Source organism: Mustela putorius, unplaced genomic scaffold (assembly GCF_011764305.1).
Source record: "Mustela putorius furo isolate JIRA1106 unplaced genomic scaffold, ASM1176430v1.1 tig00004007_pilon_pilon_pilon, whole genome shotgun sequence".
Taxonomy (NCBI): Eukaryota; Metazoa; Chordata; class Mammalia; order Carnivora; family Mustelidae; genus Mustela; species Mustela putorius.
Window position 1 is genome coordinate 12,866,367 of NW_025422145.1, and position 17,709 is coordinate 12,884,075.

The window sequence follows — 17,709 nt, forward strand, 5'->3', positions numbered from 1 at the left end:
AAGGTCATTTATTACTGCCTAATAAAAACTGTCATGAGACCCTTCAGTGGTCGCCGTGCACTTGGAGGATGATTGCTAACATTTATCTTGGGGGGTAGAGAAATAGGAAGTTTGCAAAGGAATTCGTGTTAAAGTAGACTTACAGGCTCCTGGCAGATGGGGCGTGGACTAAGATTTCCTTCTGCTTACCATGGTGTCAGCACTGAGGCAGTTGAGTTTCTGGAGAAAGGTCATTCTGCCTGTTTCAAGGACTTGTCAGTGGGCTGTAAGCAGCAAGAAAATCTGCTTCCTCTTTTGGCTTTGTTTCCCACATCATACACTCCATACCCAGTGTGGAGCCAATGTGGGGCTTGAACTCATGATCCTGAGATCAAGACCTGAGCCAAGATGAAGAGTCAGATGCTTAACTGAGTGAGCCACCCAGGTGATGAGGGAGCAGGAGGCTGGCTGAGGACAAAGCAAAAGCTGGCGCCTTGCACCCCACCCCCCTTCATCCGCTCCCCTCCATTGTGTAGCATTCCTCAGGCACCCCTGACTGCCATAAAATGATAAATAGTTAACTTGCTGAGATCACAATCCTGCAAGACAGGAGTCTCCCTTGGTTTGCAAATGTCCTTGAGATTACAACAAAGAAATTACCTTATCAATAGCCCAATTTTCAAAGACTCAAAACTCAGTTCCTCAAGCCCTAATGTCACCCTCCCCTCCATCAAAAAACCGAAGGAGGCGGAGGTAGAAGGAAAAGTAAATAAAGTTCAATTTCTTCTAAACCTAAATCTCATTAACAAGGATGCTTGATAGCAGGAATGTAACATTCCACCAGGAGACTCCCAATTGTCTTTACTTGATAGCAACTAAGCCTTCAATATCCTGATAGTATTCTTTGCCCCAATAGCCCTTCTGGACACCCCTTTGTCCTCACCTACCCAACTCCTGTGTATATAACCAGCCACTCCTCACAACCTGGGGCAGCAGCTCTTCCTGCCCACGGGTCCTGTCCCCGTGCTTTAATAAACCACCATTTTGCACCAAGAATTCTTAAGAATTCTTTCTTTAGTCGTCGGCTCCGAACCTCCTCATCTCACCGAACCTGACTTAGGTTCAGGAACTTCATCACAGGCATCCCTAACATAAACCTTTTTTTTTTTTTTTTTTTACAAATATGCAAGCCCATAGCCAAGTTTCAGAACCACAACAAAAGGAGAAAAGTTGAAAAGTAGGCTTCCTCTTTCTGACTTCAAGTGCCAGAGTTCTCCAGATAACCACGATTGCCAGGATCCCTGTATCCTCCCAGAGATCTTTACACGCACAAGCAATATGGTATTTTTACCAATAAGAAGCAAATGTGGGGCACCTGGGTGGCTCAGTGGGTTAAGCCTCTGCCTTCGACTCAGGTCTTGATCTCAGAGTCCTGGGATCGAGCCCCACATCGGGCTCTCCGCTCTGTGGGCAGCCTGCTTCCCCCTCCCCATCTGCCTGCCTCTCTGCCTCCTTGTGATGTCTGTCAAATAAATTTTTAAAAATGTTTTTTTAAAAAAGAAGCAAATATGAGTGAGGTGAGGGCTGAGCTTAGATACGGGATTCTGTTCCCTCCTTTTTCCCTCGCTTTAAGAGAGCTGGCCCCTGCACCAGGGGCCGTGGGTACAAATTGCCACTGAAATGCATTCTCTGCCTTTAAGCAGATGTATGACTACAAGATGGCCTGATAAGGGTTTCCACAGAAGTGGTGACACACGACAATCGACACTCAGACTTTTAGAAGGGACTATGAGTCAACACAAGTTTGCTGAACATCTATCTGCCATGTGCTACACCCTGCGTTACAGTCCTTCCTCAGGGACCCTGTATGCTTGCCATCAACTCTGAGAAGTAGGTATGGTTGTCCCCATTTTGTCGACCATGATGCCCATCCTGTCCTGACTCACCCAGGAGGACAGCTGGGTTTCAAAAGTCAGGCTTTCCAGGAAGACCCTGAAAACATTTTCCAGGGTCCCAGAAACAGACTATGACCAAGCCACTTCATGGCAAGCCCAGTAGATGGCAGACCACATCTGCCGGGCTTGAGAGGGCTCTGGACCACCCTGGGGGCACCCCCGGGAGAGGAAAAGCCTCCTTGGACTGGCTTGAGATGGGGGAGATTACTGATTTGTGCCCCTGAAAGGTTTATTAACATTTGCATGGATCAAAGCCACTACAACCAAGAACCAAATATTTGGCTTCCAGTGAAATTCCCATTGGGTATAAAATGCTCCAAGGGTTTATGTGGGTCACCAAGGATGATCCTGCTTGCTGCTATAGAACCAAGACAGATGGAGCAGGGGACAACCATGTGGCCGCTGGGCCCGGTCTTAGAGGGTCAGGCCAGCACACTGGGAGGGTCTGGTTCTGGTATATTGTCAGTACACCCTGAAGCTGGGCTTACTGCTCGGACTCACAAAAGACTGAGACTTAAACCAAATACTGGCTTACCTGTTCATGGTTATAGATCTATTAAGATCTATCTTAAGATAGATCTTTTACTTGGGCCCTGTTCCAACACAGGAGACCCTTCTCTGCTGTCAGGAATGCCTGTCCCTTTCTTTCAACATTTCTTTTGCCTGAGGAGCACTAGGAGGATGCCAGACTCTTGCTGGGTCCCCTCAGACTAGGCGCCTCTGTAAACGTGTTCCTTTTCCGAACCACAAATCCCAGCCTGATTAACTTTCCAGGCTTTGCTTAAAGTTACTTGCTATTTCTGAAGAAATTGATTTCATCTCAATTTTCTCAGCTTAATTCTCAGAGCTCAGCCTTATTCCCCTTCTTCGAAGTTCTTGGGAAACACGTCATTACACGAAGCTCTATGTGGACGATGCAGATGTGTCTGATTGATGATTTTATTTATAAACTTTTTTTTTTTTTTTAAGTAGGCTGCATGCCCAGCACAGAGCCCAACACGGAGCTTGAACTCAGAACCCTGAGATCAAGGCCGGAGCCACGATCAAGAATGGGATGCCCAAGCAACTGAGCTACTCAGGCATCCCTAAAAATCTTTTCAATGATAAAGCTCATACTTTTGAGCACTTCTTGTATCCTAGAGTGTTGTGTCACATAGTATCTCATTTAATCATCCTAACAACACGAGGCAGGCCATGAGGTATTCACACTCGCTGTTCCTATTTTGCAGCTATGGAAACTGAGGCCTCAAGAGGTCAAATAATGAATCCAAGATGTCTGAGCTGTTAAGCTGCAGGGAGCAATTTCGACCCACACAGTTCAACTCCAGACTAGTTTTGGAAGTAATACATAGGGCGCCTGGGTGGCTCAGTGGGTTAAGCCACTGCCTTCGGCTCAGGTCATGATCTCAGGGTCCTGGGATCGAGTCCCGCATCGGGCTCGCTGCTCAGCGGGGAGCCTGCTTCCCTCTCTCTCTCTCTCTGCCTGCCTCTCCATCTACTTGTGATTTCTCTCTGTCAAATAAATAAATAAATAAAATCTTTAAAAAAAAAAAAAGGAAGTAATACGTACTCACTGTAATAAGAAAAATATAGAAGAGTATAAAGAAGAAAAAATTACCCTTTGCTTGCCAGCCCAAGATGATCACTCAGCATTTGTATGTCTCCTTATTGCTCTCTTCAGTGTATTTTTAATAATGATAGTATTTTATGTATAGTTTGATATGTTTTAATAATTTTTTTAAAAAAATTTATTTATTTATTTGACAGAGAGAGAGATCACAAGTAGGCAAAGAGTCAGGCAGAGAGAGAGAGAGAGGCAGGCTGCCCACTGAGCAAAGAGCATGATGCGGGGCTTGATCCCAGGACACTGAGATCATGACCTGAGCCGAAGGCAGCGGCTTAATCCACTGAGCCACCCAGGCGCGCCTGCTTTAATAATTTTTAATGTTAGCACTTCCCCATATTTGGTAAAACTCCTTAAAAATAACATGTTAATTGGCTGTGATATTTCCTCCTGAGAAAGAGGAAACATTCTTAGACTTTAGGTCATTCCCACTTTTTTCTACTGTACATAATTCTGCAATAAACACCTTCATGATTTTCCATTTTCAACACATTTCCTTAGGATAACATGGCACTGGCTGCCAGATGTCCCAGTGTCCAATTTCTTCTTCTTCTCCTTCCTCTTTTTAAAAAAAGATTTTATTTATTTATATGCCAGAGAGCGAACACAAGCACAGGGAGGCAGGCAGAGGGAGCAGCAGACTCCCCACTGAGCAGGGAGCCCAAAGCAGGACTCAATCGTAGGACCTTGGGATCATGACCTGAGCTGAAAGCAGATGCTTAACAGACTGAGCCACCCAGGCGGCCCTACTTTCCTCTTCTCATCGTGATACAGCCTCTGCTTTTCAACTGGGCATGGGCTACCCAGAATAACTTCTGTTTCCTAGCCTCCCTTGAGTTAGGTGTGGTTCTCTGACTATGTGACTAAGTTCCAGCTAATAGGATGGGACTCAAAGTGGCACATGCAACCTCCAAGTTCTGCCCTGAAAAGAAAGGGACGTGCCCTCCTTTCCCTCTTCCTGCTGGCTGTGACTGAGACAGGGCAGTGAGCCAAGCTGGACTGGGAGTCTGAGAGTCAGGAGAGAAAATACCCTACGAGTAGGGAAGTGCAAAGCAGCAGGAGCCTGGCTCCCAGGCAGCTTTCCAGGGCACAGCTGTCAAACCGGCTTGAATTAAATGTGAGAGAAAAATATATTTCTATTTGTATAAGCCAATGTTGTTTTGGGTCTCTGTGTATAGTTAATGAAATCGGATGCCCAATTAATACAGGTAGATATTTACAATTAGATTTACAAGGTCAAATGGTATGAAGAGTTCTGAACCTCATGATATGTATACTAGAGACAAATTACTTTATAAAGACTTTATTAAAAAATATGCTCCTTTACTCACCTACCAGCAAAACAAAAGCATGTGTTTTACTATCCACCCTCTATCATTCAGTATTAATATTTAAGAAATACTGACTAGGGCACGTGGGTGGCTCAGTTGGTTAAATATCTGCCTTTGGCTCAGGTCATGATCCCAGCATCCTGGGATCAAGCGCATCGGGCTCTCTGCTCAGCGGGGAGCCTGCTTCCTCCTCTCTGCCCTCTTCTCTGCCTATATGAGATCTCCCTCTGTGTCAAATAAACAAATAAAATCTTAAAAAAAAATCTTGACTAATAAAATGGGTTTCATTTCAGGGGCGCCTGGGTGGCTCAGTGGGTTAAAGCCTCTGCCTTCAGCTCAGGTCATGATCCCAGGGTCCTGGGATCAAGCCCCGCATCGGGCTCTCTGCTCAGTAGGGAGCCTGCTTCCCTTCCTCCCTCTCTGCCTGCCTCTCTGCCTACCTGTGATCTCTGTCTGTCAAATAAATAAATAACATTTTTTAAAAAAATGGGTTTCATTTCAGTGGGTTTCCTCTGACCGTGAGCACACCATCTGCACCAAGACGCTGCCAGCTTTGACTCACTCTCTGCAACTCCTCTCCCTGCTCGGGCTGGCTCGGCACCTTGGTCCTCCAATACAGCCTTTCTGTCTGCTGCAGGGGAAAACAAGGCAAGTCCATCACTTCCCTCCTGGCCGTTCCATGCTGATTTGTTCACTCCTGGGTCAAGTGTCTCATTAAACCCCTGATCTCCAAAGGCTCAATCTGTAGGGTCCTTCGGGGGGAAATGAATTGTCTGAGCATGTAGTCTTCTGGTCTACTCTCCAACTCGCTGTTCCTTCTCTGTCCTCACTGTGCCCAACCTGTAGGCTCTGTAGATCTTATCAGCCTCCCGGAGTCTCTGCTTACAGCTTCTATTTGCAATAATCAATCAGTATCAGTAGGTCCAGAATCTTCCTTTGGAAGTATTTCTATCCTCAGTGACTAAGAAAGAATTCTGTTAGAGTTGACACAAGAGGAAAAGCACTTTGTTGCCATAGTATGAATTACTGGAGGCACAACCGAGAGCCCTTAGCTGCCTCTCTTCCTCCCTTCCTTCTTCCTTCCTCTTTCTCTTTCTTTTCTTTCCTCCTTCCTCCCTTTCTCTCTTCCTCCTTGCTTTCTCTTTCTTTTTTGGTCTCTCTGATGAAGGAATTCCTGCCCAGTTAGAGGTAATTTTAGCTTCAAAGTCGTGACAGCCTCTTGCTGTGACAGTAAGTCCTGCAGGCATAACCAGCAACCCCCACTCCCTTCATTAGAGACGGGATACTAATGAGCCCAGGTTCCTAACTGCCCCGACATGCATTCTGGATTCCTGCGAGAAAAGCCTCTTGCTGAAGTTGAGAGAAGAAGCTAATCTTGTTTATCTTCTCTTCTGGTACATTCTGACATGGCCCTGACAATTTCTCATTGGTATTTATATCTCACGAAGGATACAAAGGCCGTAATGACTAGAAACATACTTATTTTTAAATAATAAACCCTGAAAAACAGTATTGTCTGGGAATGTTAAAAACGCCAAACTTAGCAATTTGTTCTGGAAATTATGTTGAAACTTACTAGGGAAAATATCTATACTTAAAAGGGAACAATGGTAATCTCTGAATGATAAGAATATGGCACTTTTATTTTCTATTTTTTTCATATCTGTATTTTCTAACTTTCTAAAATGCACACATACTGCTTTTTCTAATAATAAAATGTTATTATTTTTTAAAAGATTATTTTGAGACTGAGAGACAGTGAGAGAGCATGAGGGGGATGATGGGCAGAAAGAGAGGGGGAAGTAGGCCCCCTGCCGAGCAGGGAGCCCCGACTTGGGCCTTGATCCCAGGACCCCAGGATCATGACCCGAGCTGAATGCTTAATGGACCGAGCCACCCAGATGCTCCTATAAAAAGTTATTTTGGGGGGGCACCATGGTGGTTCAGTGGGTTCAGCCTCTGCCTTCAGCTCAGGTCATGATCTCAGGGTCCTGGGATTGAGCCCTGCATTGGGCTCTCTGCTCAGCAGGGAGCCTGTTCCCCTCTCTCTCCACCTCCATGTGATCTGTCAAATAAACAAAACCTTAAAAAAAAAAACTGTTATTTTTCATTTTTAAAAAGATAATGTGATCTCCAGAGAGACAACAGATCTTTGGCTACAAAAGAATTTTAATACATACAGATTATTATGATATTTTAAAGGCTGAAATGAAGAAGATTGTCAGAAGGTTGTGCCAGAAGGATTTTTGAGGTCTTTTAGTTTTGTTTTTGTTATTTTTTAGAGAGTGTGTAAGTGAACGGGGTTGGGGGGACAGGGAGGACAGGGAGGAGAGGGGCAGAGGGAGAGAGAGACTCTTAAGCAGTCTCCATGCACCCCAGGATTTTTGAGTTTTGACAATTAAAATCTGTTACTGGAGGGGCGCCCCACACATCTCTCTCTCTCTCATAAATAAAATCTTTTTAAAAAATCTGTTACTTGAACATATAATGGATATATCATCAAGCATCTCAGATTTTTAAAAATCCAATTTGGACATATAATTCAGTCTTATCCTTTCAATCTTGGGTCTTGGGCTCTGTATCTCATCTCTTTACTTTAAACAAGATCCATCTCTCAAGCCCCTTTCTTCATGTACTTGCTTAACTTCAGTACTTACAGGGTCTAGGGAAGATTTAGTTTCCTTTCCTATTTCAGAGATAACCTTCTCTGATTATCCATTGAGTTAACACCACAAGCTTCACTTCTGGTCAGTGGAAACTGTGTTTCTCTCCTTGTTATGAGACCAAAGTTTGGAGGAAAAAGACACAAGAGCCTTTTGTTCTTGGTGAAAGAGTCAAAAATCAAAATCAGGAGCCTGTGAGCCCTAAATGAGATATCCTTGACATAAAAATAACGTTAAATATAAGCACAAAGGTGGGGGGTAACACGACTACTTGAGCACTACCATGAGTCAAAGATGAACGTGCTTTCAGTTTAGACCTCTATGAACCAGGCTGTTAGCTTTTCTTCAACATTTATGCTTTGGACGGTCTAGCCTGTGGGGAAATTTTTCCTTATTCTTCCACCAGTCCTTTTACCACCTTTCCCCACCCCCTCCCCCCAATACCTCTTTTGGGACCCGTTCTCAGAAGGCCTAGCTCTTTGCTGGCAGGAGATGTCCCTTGTGGCAGATGATCTTAGTTACCTATTTGACATCTGTTCTACTTCCTTCTTTTTCTTTTCCGACAGAGCCCTGATTTTGTGCAGGTAATTGGCCAGGGGAGGCTGGGTCCTTCCCCCAGTGCTGGGGGGTGAACTGTGGTTGGTCAAAACCAATTATGGTAGGTATAGTCTTTTTATCTTTGATAATTACCGGTTTAGGATGGGTATCTGTCACAATGCACATCCGCATGTATTATGTGGTTTCCACTGTCACTTTCACCGATATGCTAAGGATGGCAGAGGAGAAATATCGAAGCACTGGGACCTTGACTGTGTCACCGAGCCACTGAACTAACCAATCTGCACCTGTGCTACTTTAGAACACGGTTTTGTTGGGTTTTCTGCTACTTGCAAGTGAAACTGTCCCATCGGATAGTCCACCGGTTCCCACTACTTATTTTATCAGTTCTGAAAATATTGTTTCAATAACCATGCAACCATTTCTTGAGTAACCTTTTAGATACAGGAACGTGTTCCTAGAATAAGAAAATACATTGAGATTTACCCAGTATTTTCTATTAAGGTACGTATTAGCCTTGCCTTTTCATCTTTGTAAATTGGCACCTTTGTAAACTGACAACTTATTTGAAACCACCCTCCGAGGAGAAGCATTTGGAACTGTTTGCAGCTTAGGAAAGCAAAGTCGTATATTGGCCAAGATGACCCGAGCAATCAGTGGCAAAGCTTGAGAAGGAGCTCAATTTTAAATTCCAAATCCCTACACCAGGGCACCCAAGGCCAATGAAGTATAAAATATGTGGCAATAGGACAGGCCGCATATGAGGTATTGCTCACGCCTCGCAGAGCAAGTCAAAGGCTCTACGTCCGCTAGAAATCCGCTGTGGCTCTGAGCCTCATTTGGCTCAGCTCGGCCACAGCCGCGGGACACAACTCCCCTAAAATGCTTTGGATCAGAGCCTAGCAACCTAGCCAAAGCCGATCTGAACTCTGTCCACGCAGAAGACACCCTTTTTCACTCCACGGCCCCACAGTCCGCCCAGAACAGCGGACTTAACTGCTCAGGCCAAGACTAGGACTTGCACTCCTGGCCACTCACCTCACTCACCCCGGCCGGACCCACATTTTGGGCCCACAGGGCACTGCCGCCCGAAACCACATTTCGGTGCCAAATAGTCCTTCGGGCTCGGAGTCTCCCTGTCTTCTTAATTTCCAATTTCCCCGAAACATTACGTCGCTCCGAGGTCACCCTACCTCATCACACTCTACCGATTCACTTAGCTGCCCGCAGCTCACCCGGGAAACGCAGGCAGCGGAACCGGACATACTTCGGGAGACAGAAGGAAAACTACATCTCCCAGCATGCCGTTGAGGCATCGGTCCTCCGTTAACGGACTCGATTGGTCAACACACAAGAAGGACTGCCCCCTTCGGAGGAGCTCTGGCCAGTCACAGGGCAGAGTTTAATGACAGCAAGGGGGCGGGCCGTTTCCGGCTGCTTTCCCGGCAGCTCCAGCATAGAGGAGCGTGGGAGACTCGCAGTGGTTGTGGCTCTCCGTCTAAAGTGCCAGTCGGGCGTCGCCCTCTGCTCCTTCTGACAGGGTAGCGGGAGACTTTCTAACATCACTAGTCTTGGAGCGGTAGGTGGGACCTGGCCGGCCCAGGAGTCGGCCCCGCCGAGGCTGGGCTGCGGATAGGAGCCTTGGGCTCAGGTATTAAAGGGGTTGGGAAAGCGAGGAAGCCTTGATAGTGCACGGAGGGGCTTTGCAGCCAAACTGGCTCCTCTGAGGAATATTCTCTCCCCTCCTAGATCTGTCTCGAAGTCAGTGTGGCACTTGAGGAAGGCACTCCCTGCCCCTGAGATGGCGTCCACGCTTCCGACAACGGGGGCCCAGGTAAGAACAGGGTCCCTTCTCGGGGTCCCAGTTCCTGTCGCTACTTTCCGGCCTCTGCCTGCCTTCCCTCGGAAGAGAGCTAGGAATGCCCGTCTCAGTGGGAGGGCTCCCGATGCCCAAATAGCTCCTCGATGAAGCTGTCTTTGTCCATGGACCAGGCACTTGGGAGAAATGGCCTATCACATTCTTCCTTTCAGAACCACCAACTGGGAGTAGGGCCCGTTGGAGAAGGCTATCAGAGTTCCTCAAAGTGGCTTTCTGGAATACTGCTTAAACTTGCAGACTTCTAGGCATATCCCACACCTTTTGAATAAACACAGAAACGAAAGCCCCAGATGATTCGTAATCGCGACGAGGTACTGTTACTTTAGAAGACGGATAAACTAAGGGAAGGAGGACTAGGCCTGGATTTGATTCCAAAGAGAGCTTAGCAGTGAGCGTCACTTGCAAGGAGGAGGAGACTAGGAAGCAAAAGGATGTTGGGAGAACACTGGAACCCCTGTCCCTTTTCATGATTCTTCCTGGGCTGCTCAGTTTTCTTTCCCTTAGAGCATCTGTACGTAATGGTTTCCCTCCCTGAGAGTTCCCTCATCTTTTCTAGAAGTCTCTTCTAGAACTCCTTACAGTTTACTGTCTTGGCCCCTATAACACTGCTTCAGAAATTACGTCCATTTTTACTCCTTCCTAGTTTCCACCACCACACTTAGGACCCATTTATTTATTAACACCATCCCCAGCACTCATGAACCTTTTACACCAAGCCCCTTCCTCCCGTGGTTCTGATGTTTGTAGCTCTTGTCAGTCCCTAAACTGAGGGGGTCGCCTTGGGGTCCCCCTACCCTGAGATGGGCTCTCATGTTGTTTCAGGGGCCAATGCTGTTTGAGGATCTGGCTGTGTATTTTTCTCAAGAGGAGTATGTGAGTCTGCACCCTGCCCAGAGGTCCCTCAGCAGAGACACTACCCAGGAGTGTTTCAAGGATGTGGTCTTGATGGGTAAGGCAGCTGGTTTTCCTGCATTTCCGAACTTCAGTCAGTTCTAGGAACAGGATTCCATGTCTCATTCACATGTTGGTATGGGGGTATGGGACCTACCTCTGTCTGATCTGTGTGGATAGAACAAGAGCTTGCGTGACAGTGTGGTATTCAGAGAATGTGATGATTTCTTAAAAAATCCTATCTAGTATAGTGACTGTGGTTTTACACGAGATATGACAGTACCCAGTAATCTTCCCAAATATTTGTTAAAGTCAATTCACAGGGGCCCCTAGGTGGCTCAGTGGGTTGAACCTCTGCCTTCAGCTCAGGTCATTATCTCAGGGTCCTGGGGTCGAGCCCTGCATCAGGCTCTCTGCTCAGCAGGGAGCCTGCTTCCCTGCCCCCCCCCCGCCCCGCTTGTCTCTCTGGCCTGTGTGATCTCGATCTGTCAAGTAAATGAACAAAATCTTTAAAAAAAAAAGTCAATTCATAGTTTTACTTGCAAAACTTAATGAGTATAGGTTACTATTATCTACTAAAGATTTGAAATTGATTTACTCTTAAGGGGGTGCTATGCCATTTTCACATAAGGGGAACTACATGCAGAAATGTTCCCATACCTGAGTAGAGTTTGTCTCTGACTAGGGTTGACTCTTGGAACTATATCCTAATTCGTGTTTCATATTTTCCACCTCTCTCTTCATCATGTTCGTGTTTCCCTCTACCTTGTTGATCCTAAGAAGTATGGTTATAGCTATTCTAACATTGTTTCTACTAGTTTCATCATCTGTGTTATTTCTGGGTCTGTTTCTGTTCATTGATTTTGCTCCTAGTTATGGGTCATAGCCTCTGCTTCTCTACATGTCTGGTAATTTTTGATTGAATGCTGGACATTGTCAGTATTCTGTTGCTGGATGTTGGCTTTTGTTGTACTTTTAAAACTATTTTTTGTACTTTGTATTTAAGTTACTTGGGATTGGTATGATCCTTTCATGGCTTGCTTTTTTGCTTTGTTAGGCTGTGTTCTGAGCAGCCTTCAGGCTAGGGCCCATATGACCTGCTGCTAAGGCAATGTCTTTCTGAAGATGGAGCCTGATAGCTTGTGTGTTCCATCTTGGCTGTCAGAAACATGAACTATTGAACTATGTATGTAGTGTGAACTCTGAAGATTGTTCTGTGTTCCTTTCTGATGGCTCTTTTCCCAGTCTGGGATACTCATGTGCACTTACAGAATAATACTCTGCCCAAGTCTTAATACTCTGCCCTACCTAGATGTCTACAGCCCTGCCTGGGCACCTGCCTCTTCTGCAGTACTTTTTTGTGAAATTCTAGCCTTCCTGGCATCCCTGAATTTGGTCTCCTCAAAACAGCAAAACCACAGGGTGTCATTTGGATTCCCACACTGCACTGCAGCCCAGAAATCCATCCCAGGCAGTGTGCAATGGCAATCATAGGGCTGTTTCTCTGGAAGGAAAAGACCCTTTTTATATTGATATGTTGGCTTTACAAATCAAGAATATTTTGAAAAATATTAAGGAAGAAAGATTTTTGGCAGCTCAAGTTCTGTCAGCCATCCTAGCAGTGAGACCACTTGTCTTTGGCTGCTGTATGCATGGCAGCTCTACCTTGATCTTTCCTCCAGGAGAGGTAAAGAAATTTTGAAGAACTCTCCTGGTGACAATAAAACTATTTCTAATAACCATGTTATTTCTCTGCTAGGTAGAAAAATACGTACTTGCTCTCTTTCTCTCCTAAATAGGAATCCCCGTCTCTACTCCAGTTATGGTCGCTCAGCAGTCACTTGAGATTGCGTAAATGATGAAAAGTTCTTGAGACTCAGGGCATTAATCGGAAACCTCCCCTGGACAGCATCTACCAAGATTTCCCTTAGTTCCCATCCTGCTAGACCCTAATTCAGTTATACCTCTTTTCCCCTTCCTCCCCTCGAGGACCAACAACCTCGATCCTCTGGGAAGTCAGTGGAGCCTGCCAGCCTGATTTTGTTTAGTACGAGTGTCTGGGGTCTAGGATAAGCCCTCTGTGGGTTCTTGGTCCTTGTGTAAGTAGCTTGCTCTTTCCGCAGTACCACTTGAGGGTGTTGTCTATGTTTTGCTTTGTTTTATCAACAGGAGGGGAAGGCAAGACTGAGACTTCTCAACGGTTGAATCTAGAGTCTACAGGATTTGAAGAACTTGCCGCAGAAAACTCCTCCATCACTGTGCCCCTTGTCTATTACCCAGAAAAATCCGAGACTGGAGTTGGAGACCCAGAAAGGAAAGTATCAGGTGGAGCTCCTGCTTGCAAGAAAAGGCTCATAAGCCTATTAGTTACCATTGAAAACCAAACCCCATTACTAGAACTATCTCAATGTTTAGGAACCAGAGCACTTTCTGAAATTCTTGAATTTCCTGGGGAAGAAGCCAAAAATTTGTACAAGTGTCCTGAATGTGATGAAAGCTTCAGTGATAACTCATACCTTGTTTTGCATCAGAAAACTCATTCAGGGGACAAAAAGTATAAATGTGGTGACTGTGGGAAGATTTTCAATCATAGAGCCAATCTGAGGACACACAGGAGGATCCATACTGGTGAGAAGCCTTATAAGTGTGCTGAGTGTGGCAGCAGCTTCCGCCAGCACTCACATCTGTCTCGGCACAGGAATATCCACGTAAAGGAGAAACCCCACACATGTAGCGTATGTGGGAGAGGTTTTACGTGGCTCCCAGGATTGTCACAGCATCAGAAAATCCACACTGCTAAAACTTATGAATGTACCAACTGCAGTAAATATTTTGGTCAGAACACAAATCTGGGTTTGCGTGAGAAAACGCACATGTCAGCCACCCAGTACCAGTGCCCTCGGTGTGTGAAGTGTTTCGGGCAGCCCTCGCACCTTTTTCTCCCCGAGCAGGGTCATGAGGATGACTCTGAACACTGCAGCGACTGTGGGGAGAATCTACTTTTGTTCTCAAAATTCAAACCCTTAAAATGTCCTGAGTGTGCGAAGACCTTCCTGCGTGTTTCTGAGCTCATTTCCCATCAGAGCATTCATAGAGGGGAAAAGCCCCATAAATGCAAAACATGTGCAAAAAGTTTTATTCTGGATTCAGAGCTTGCATGTCACCAGAAGAGCCACACGGGAGAGGAACCTTTTAAATGTAGCACATGTGGGAAAGGTTTCAGGTTGTATATGCATCTCACTGTTCATCAGCAAACCCATACGAAAACCACCACGTATATCTAGCAAGTTTTCATTAATGCTGTGCTTCTTAGTATCTGGATTGAAAACTGGGGACCAGTTACCCTTTATGTGCCAGGCATTTTACATGCATCCCATGTCACTTAGTACCCACCAGAACTTGCTTTAGGCATTATGACTTCTGTTTTATAGCTGAGGAAGCAGTCAATGTCAGCTAGTGCGTGAAGCCAGGATTTTAACTCAGTAACTCATTCCCTGTACACATTCTATTTGTATGAGTCAGAGAATGATAAGGACTTTTTTTTTAATTCAGTTTTCATTAAAACGAAAGTGTTCCTAGATGTTCTTTTACTTTTGTTACACGGTTTCTAAGTAAGTTTTAGAAGAAGGAAACTTTCCCTTTTCTTTTCTTTTCTTCATTTCTTTTTCTTTCTTTCTTTCTTTTTTTTTTTTTTTGCCAGTTCTGCAGACCTAGTATCTAGGAAAGTAATTTGTCTATATCTGTCTTATGCTTTTTGGGGTCTTAACTAAATGTAACATTTGTAAGAAATGATATTTCATACATGATTTTCTGATGTAGTTTAGAAGCTTTTACACCTGCTGTGAAAGGTTCCCAAATTAAGTGGACAAGTTGGTATCATAATGGCTATTAGTATTCGTGGAGTTCCATTCTCACATATGATGCCACTGGCCTTTGTGACACATTTGCAAGGAATTTTGGCAGTCTGCCCATAGCCTTTTCTGGTGCCTGGACTTGACCTAGGGAAACATACTTGCTCCTCTCTGGAAGGAGTTACCTCCAAGTTGCTACCAAAGCACATTACCTGCCTTTCTACGAATAAGAGTAATTATTGTTCAGTGAACATGCTAGATGCTTCACATGTATTATCTAATTTAATCTTCAGGGTAAGTGTGACAGAGAAAGGGCTATCCTTGTTTCATAAATGAGGAAACTGAAGCCCACAGAGGTAAAGACAGTATCTTGCCGAAGACAAAAAATAGCAATGTGCTGAAGCTGGCATTTAACCTTGGGTCTCTGTGATGCTGAAGGTTGTGCATTCTTCAATCCTGTTATGTGTCTGCATTTGTGTTAGGTCCGCAAGCAGCCAGGAAGGCTGAGATGGGTGGGTGAGGATGGTCATCATGGAGGCTACCCTGTGCACACGCATCCTAGAACCCTTTCATTGCCTTTGTGCTTTATCCCAAGCCTGACTTAACGTGTATGGTAATAAAGCAACAGAAAGATTCCCCAAGACTCCCAGTTCAATCTCCCATCCCTATGATCCGATCAGAGATTGCAAACTTTACAGAATACAGTCCTTAGGGTTTTAGTTGGATTTTGATGAAAAAAAAAAAATCCTCCTGATTGCCAAAGAAAAACATATACAGAAAACTATTAGAGTTTAACCAAACTACTTGAAAATATATAGGTCTTTAGATACCTGCTGTTACATATAAATAGAAGAGCAAAATATGGTTGAACGGAATGGTTGCTAATGTTAAAGAATCAGGGAATCGTGCAAATATACATTCGTACACAATTTCTCTTTACAGCAAAATTGTGTGCCTATCAGCAAAACTAGTTTCTAACGGACTTTTGAACAGGATGTGAGAATGGTCTTAATTCTTCCGAAACAGTATGGAAGTCCAGCACTGACTAGCACGGGATCACTGCTGGGAAAGCTCTCGAGCAGAAACAGGGCTCTTTAGGAGAGCAGTACCTGCAAGGTGTGGTCTTTCGGTGGAATAGCACGTTGGGAACTGAGTATACAAAGACATGCTGGCTACTGCTGTAAGCTCTTACCACTGCTGAGAGGCAAGAAAATAGTCCTGGTGAGTGAGGGAAATGGAGACTAACCCAGCTCACCCACTTCTATCGCCCTTTTTGTTATTCTTGTTTCTTGTTTGCAGATCCACTGCTGAGACCCTGTGCTCTGAATGTCAAGGTCATACTAGACTCTGATGTCTCGACTCAATATGAGACGCCAGTCTGCTAAGGCTTTAGGGTCTTAAATTAAAAAGTGAGGTCATCTGTAGGTTGTTCTTCAGCAGATCTCTGGGGACTTAGAATTGTGTAGAAATATGATCTCCAGTTAAATTTCTTATCAGCCAACTTTGGGATATAATGATCTTTGCTAAATGCCAGAAAGCACTGTCCATCAGCTCTCCTGCTTCTGCTTTTGGTGGCTGAACAGAGTTACAGGCTGGGGAATGAAACTGGGAATGTGGCCCCTACTCGTGCAGTTGCTGCAGAAAGTAGAGAAGGCTGTCCTAGAAGGAAAGCGGACAGAATGGGGCTGACATAAAAGATGGAAGCTGTCATGCTTTGCTTTGCTCCTACAACAGTATGGGGGAAGGTGAGAATTTATGCCCTAAATGCTGTTCTGCACCTCAATATGTGAAGTCACCTTCTCAGATGAGGCTTCAGGTTTTACATTTTTCTTTATTCTTCTGATTTTGTAAGATTATGCCAAACCTCCTTAAAGATATTAGAAAATTAGCACTTCTATAAAAACATTAACATACACTTGAGTGTAATTAAGATAACTTTTTGGTGGAATAATCATTGCTAATGACTGGTATGCCAAAAAAAATTAAAAATTAAAAAAAAAAAAACCTGAGTGTCAGTTACTGTAAAAGAAGCATATTTTCAGTTGTTGCCTTATTGTACACTTCACCTAATTATATTTGCTGGATGTAATTCAAGCTGCTCTGAGCCCAAAAAGTTGGAGGAAGGAGTCAGTCCACCAATGAGATCCATGCTGTTTTATAATGATGGCTTTTTCATCTTTCTGTTTACAATGTTGACTGATGGAGCTAGATTTCACAGTTTGTTATTAACTTGAAGATATTAGCCCAGTATGTTAGCGTTACGAAATACTTGATAAAAATTAATATAAGGATGAGAAACACAGTTTACTGTTATGAATGATTGGCTTACTATCTTTTGCAGCATCGCTATTGATATACTATGCAGGGTGAGAATTTTGTACTAAGGAAATTAACTCGAACAAATGTGGTTTCCGTTGCTGGTACAGAGATGAAGATGTGTATCAAACAAGTCCTTAATGTGGTTGCCCGAATACCAGGGTGTATTAACAAGCCATCATTAATAAAAGCAGCATTATTTCAGTAGATTTCAAATGTCAACAGTTCATATTTTATAACTAAAGAAATTGTGTGATTTAGTTAATCTGGAAGGAGTTGGATTCAATATAGTTTTGTTTAGAGCTTTGTTGCAGTAGTTAATAGCCTATTCGCATCTCCCCATTTAACACAGAAAATGACTAACACAGTATACAGGGAGTGAAAACAAGTGTTTTGAGTCTTCAACTTCTGAGGTCCCATAGAATCAGGTGGCATTGTTCTGAAGACTGAAGCATGTAACACAATCTGATACTGCAGATTTTGCTCCAAGTAATCTGCCAATTTACTTAGTATGCGCACAAAGCAGATTATAGTTCATCTAATTAGTCTATTTTGACTAATGGTTCATTGTACTAGTTATCTAGTGTTTTTGTTTTGACCACGTGTTAAAAAAGTAACAATGATCTTCATTTGAAGTATGTATATTCATCTGCTTTAGTTTT

General features: G+C 44.2%; 3 protein-coding genes across 5 annotated transcripts in view; 1 reads left to right on the plus strand and 2 right to left on the minus strand.

The window, feature by feature from the left end:
* Positions 1–17,709, minus strand: part of NAA60 (N-alpha-acetyltransferase 60, NatF catalytic subunit) — a 70,292-nt gene that overhangs the window by 33,731 nt on the left and 18,852 nt on the right. The window lies entirely within an intron of this gene.
* The window catches only part of ZNF174 (zinc finger protein 174), a 60,368-nt gene that overhangs the window by 21,546 nt on the left and 21,113 nt on the right, over positions 1–17,709 (minus strand). The window lies entirely within an intron of this gene.
* Positions 9,495–17,254, plus strand: ZNF597 (zinc finger protein 597). 3 transcript variants are annotated; one of them, XM_004750552.3, is made up of 4 exons: positions 9,495–9,689; positions 9,860–9,944; positions 10,812–10,938; positions 13,050–17,254. In XM_004750552.3, exons 2-4 carry the CDS (start codon positions 9,912–9,914, stop codon positions 14,162–14,164), a joined length of 1,275 nt encoding a protein of 424 aa, XP_004750609.1. In that variant the 5' UTR covers positions 9,495–9,689; positions 9,860–9,911; the 3' UTR covers positions 14,165–17,254. The 3 variants fall into 3 exon arrangements, with proteins under 3 accessions (XP_004750609.1, XP_004750610.1, XP_004750608.1); XM_004750553.3 differs by having other exon boundaries at positions 9,495–9,651; XM_004750551.3 differs by having other exon boundaries at positions 9,496–9,761.

Bases quoted from the DNA above. Each gene is read 5' to 3' on its own strand.
- ZNF597 (XM_004750552.3), top strand. From the start codon at position 9,912: ATGGCGTCCACGCTTCCGACAACGGGGGCCCAG. The intron at 9,945-10,811 runs GTAAGAACAGGG...ATGTTGTTTCAG, and splicing joins TTCCGACAACGGGGGCCCAG to GGGCCAATGCTGTTTGAGGA. The intron at 10,939-13,049 runs GTAAGGCAGCTG...TTTTATCAACAG, and splicing joins CAAGGATGTGGTCTTGATGG to GAGGGGAAGGCAAGACTGAG.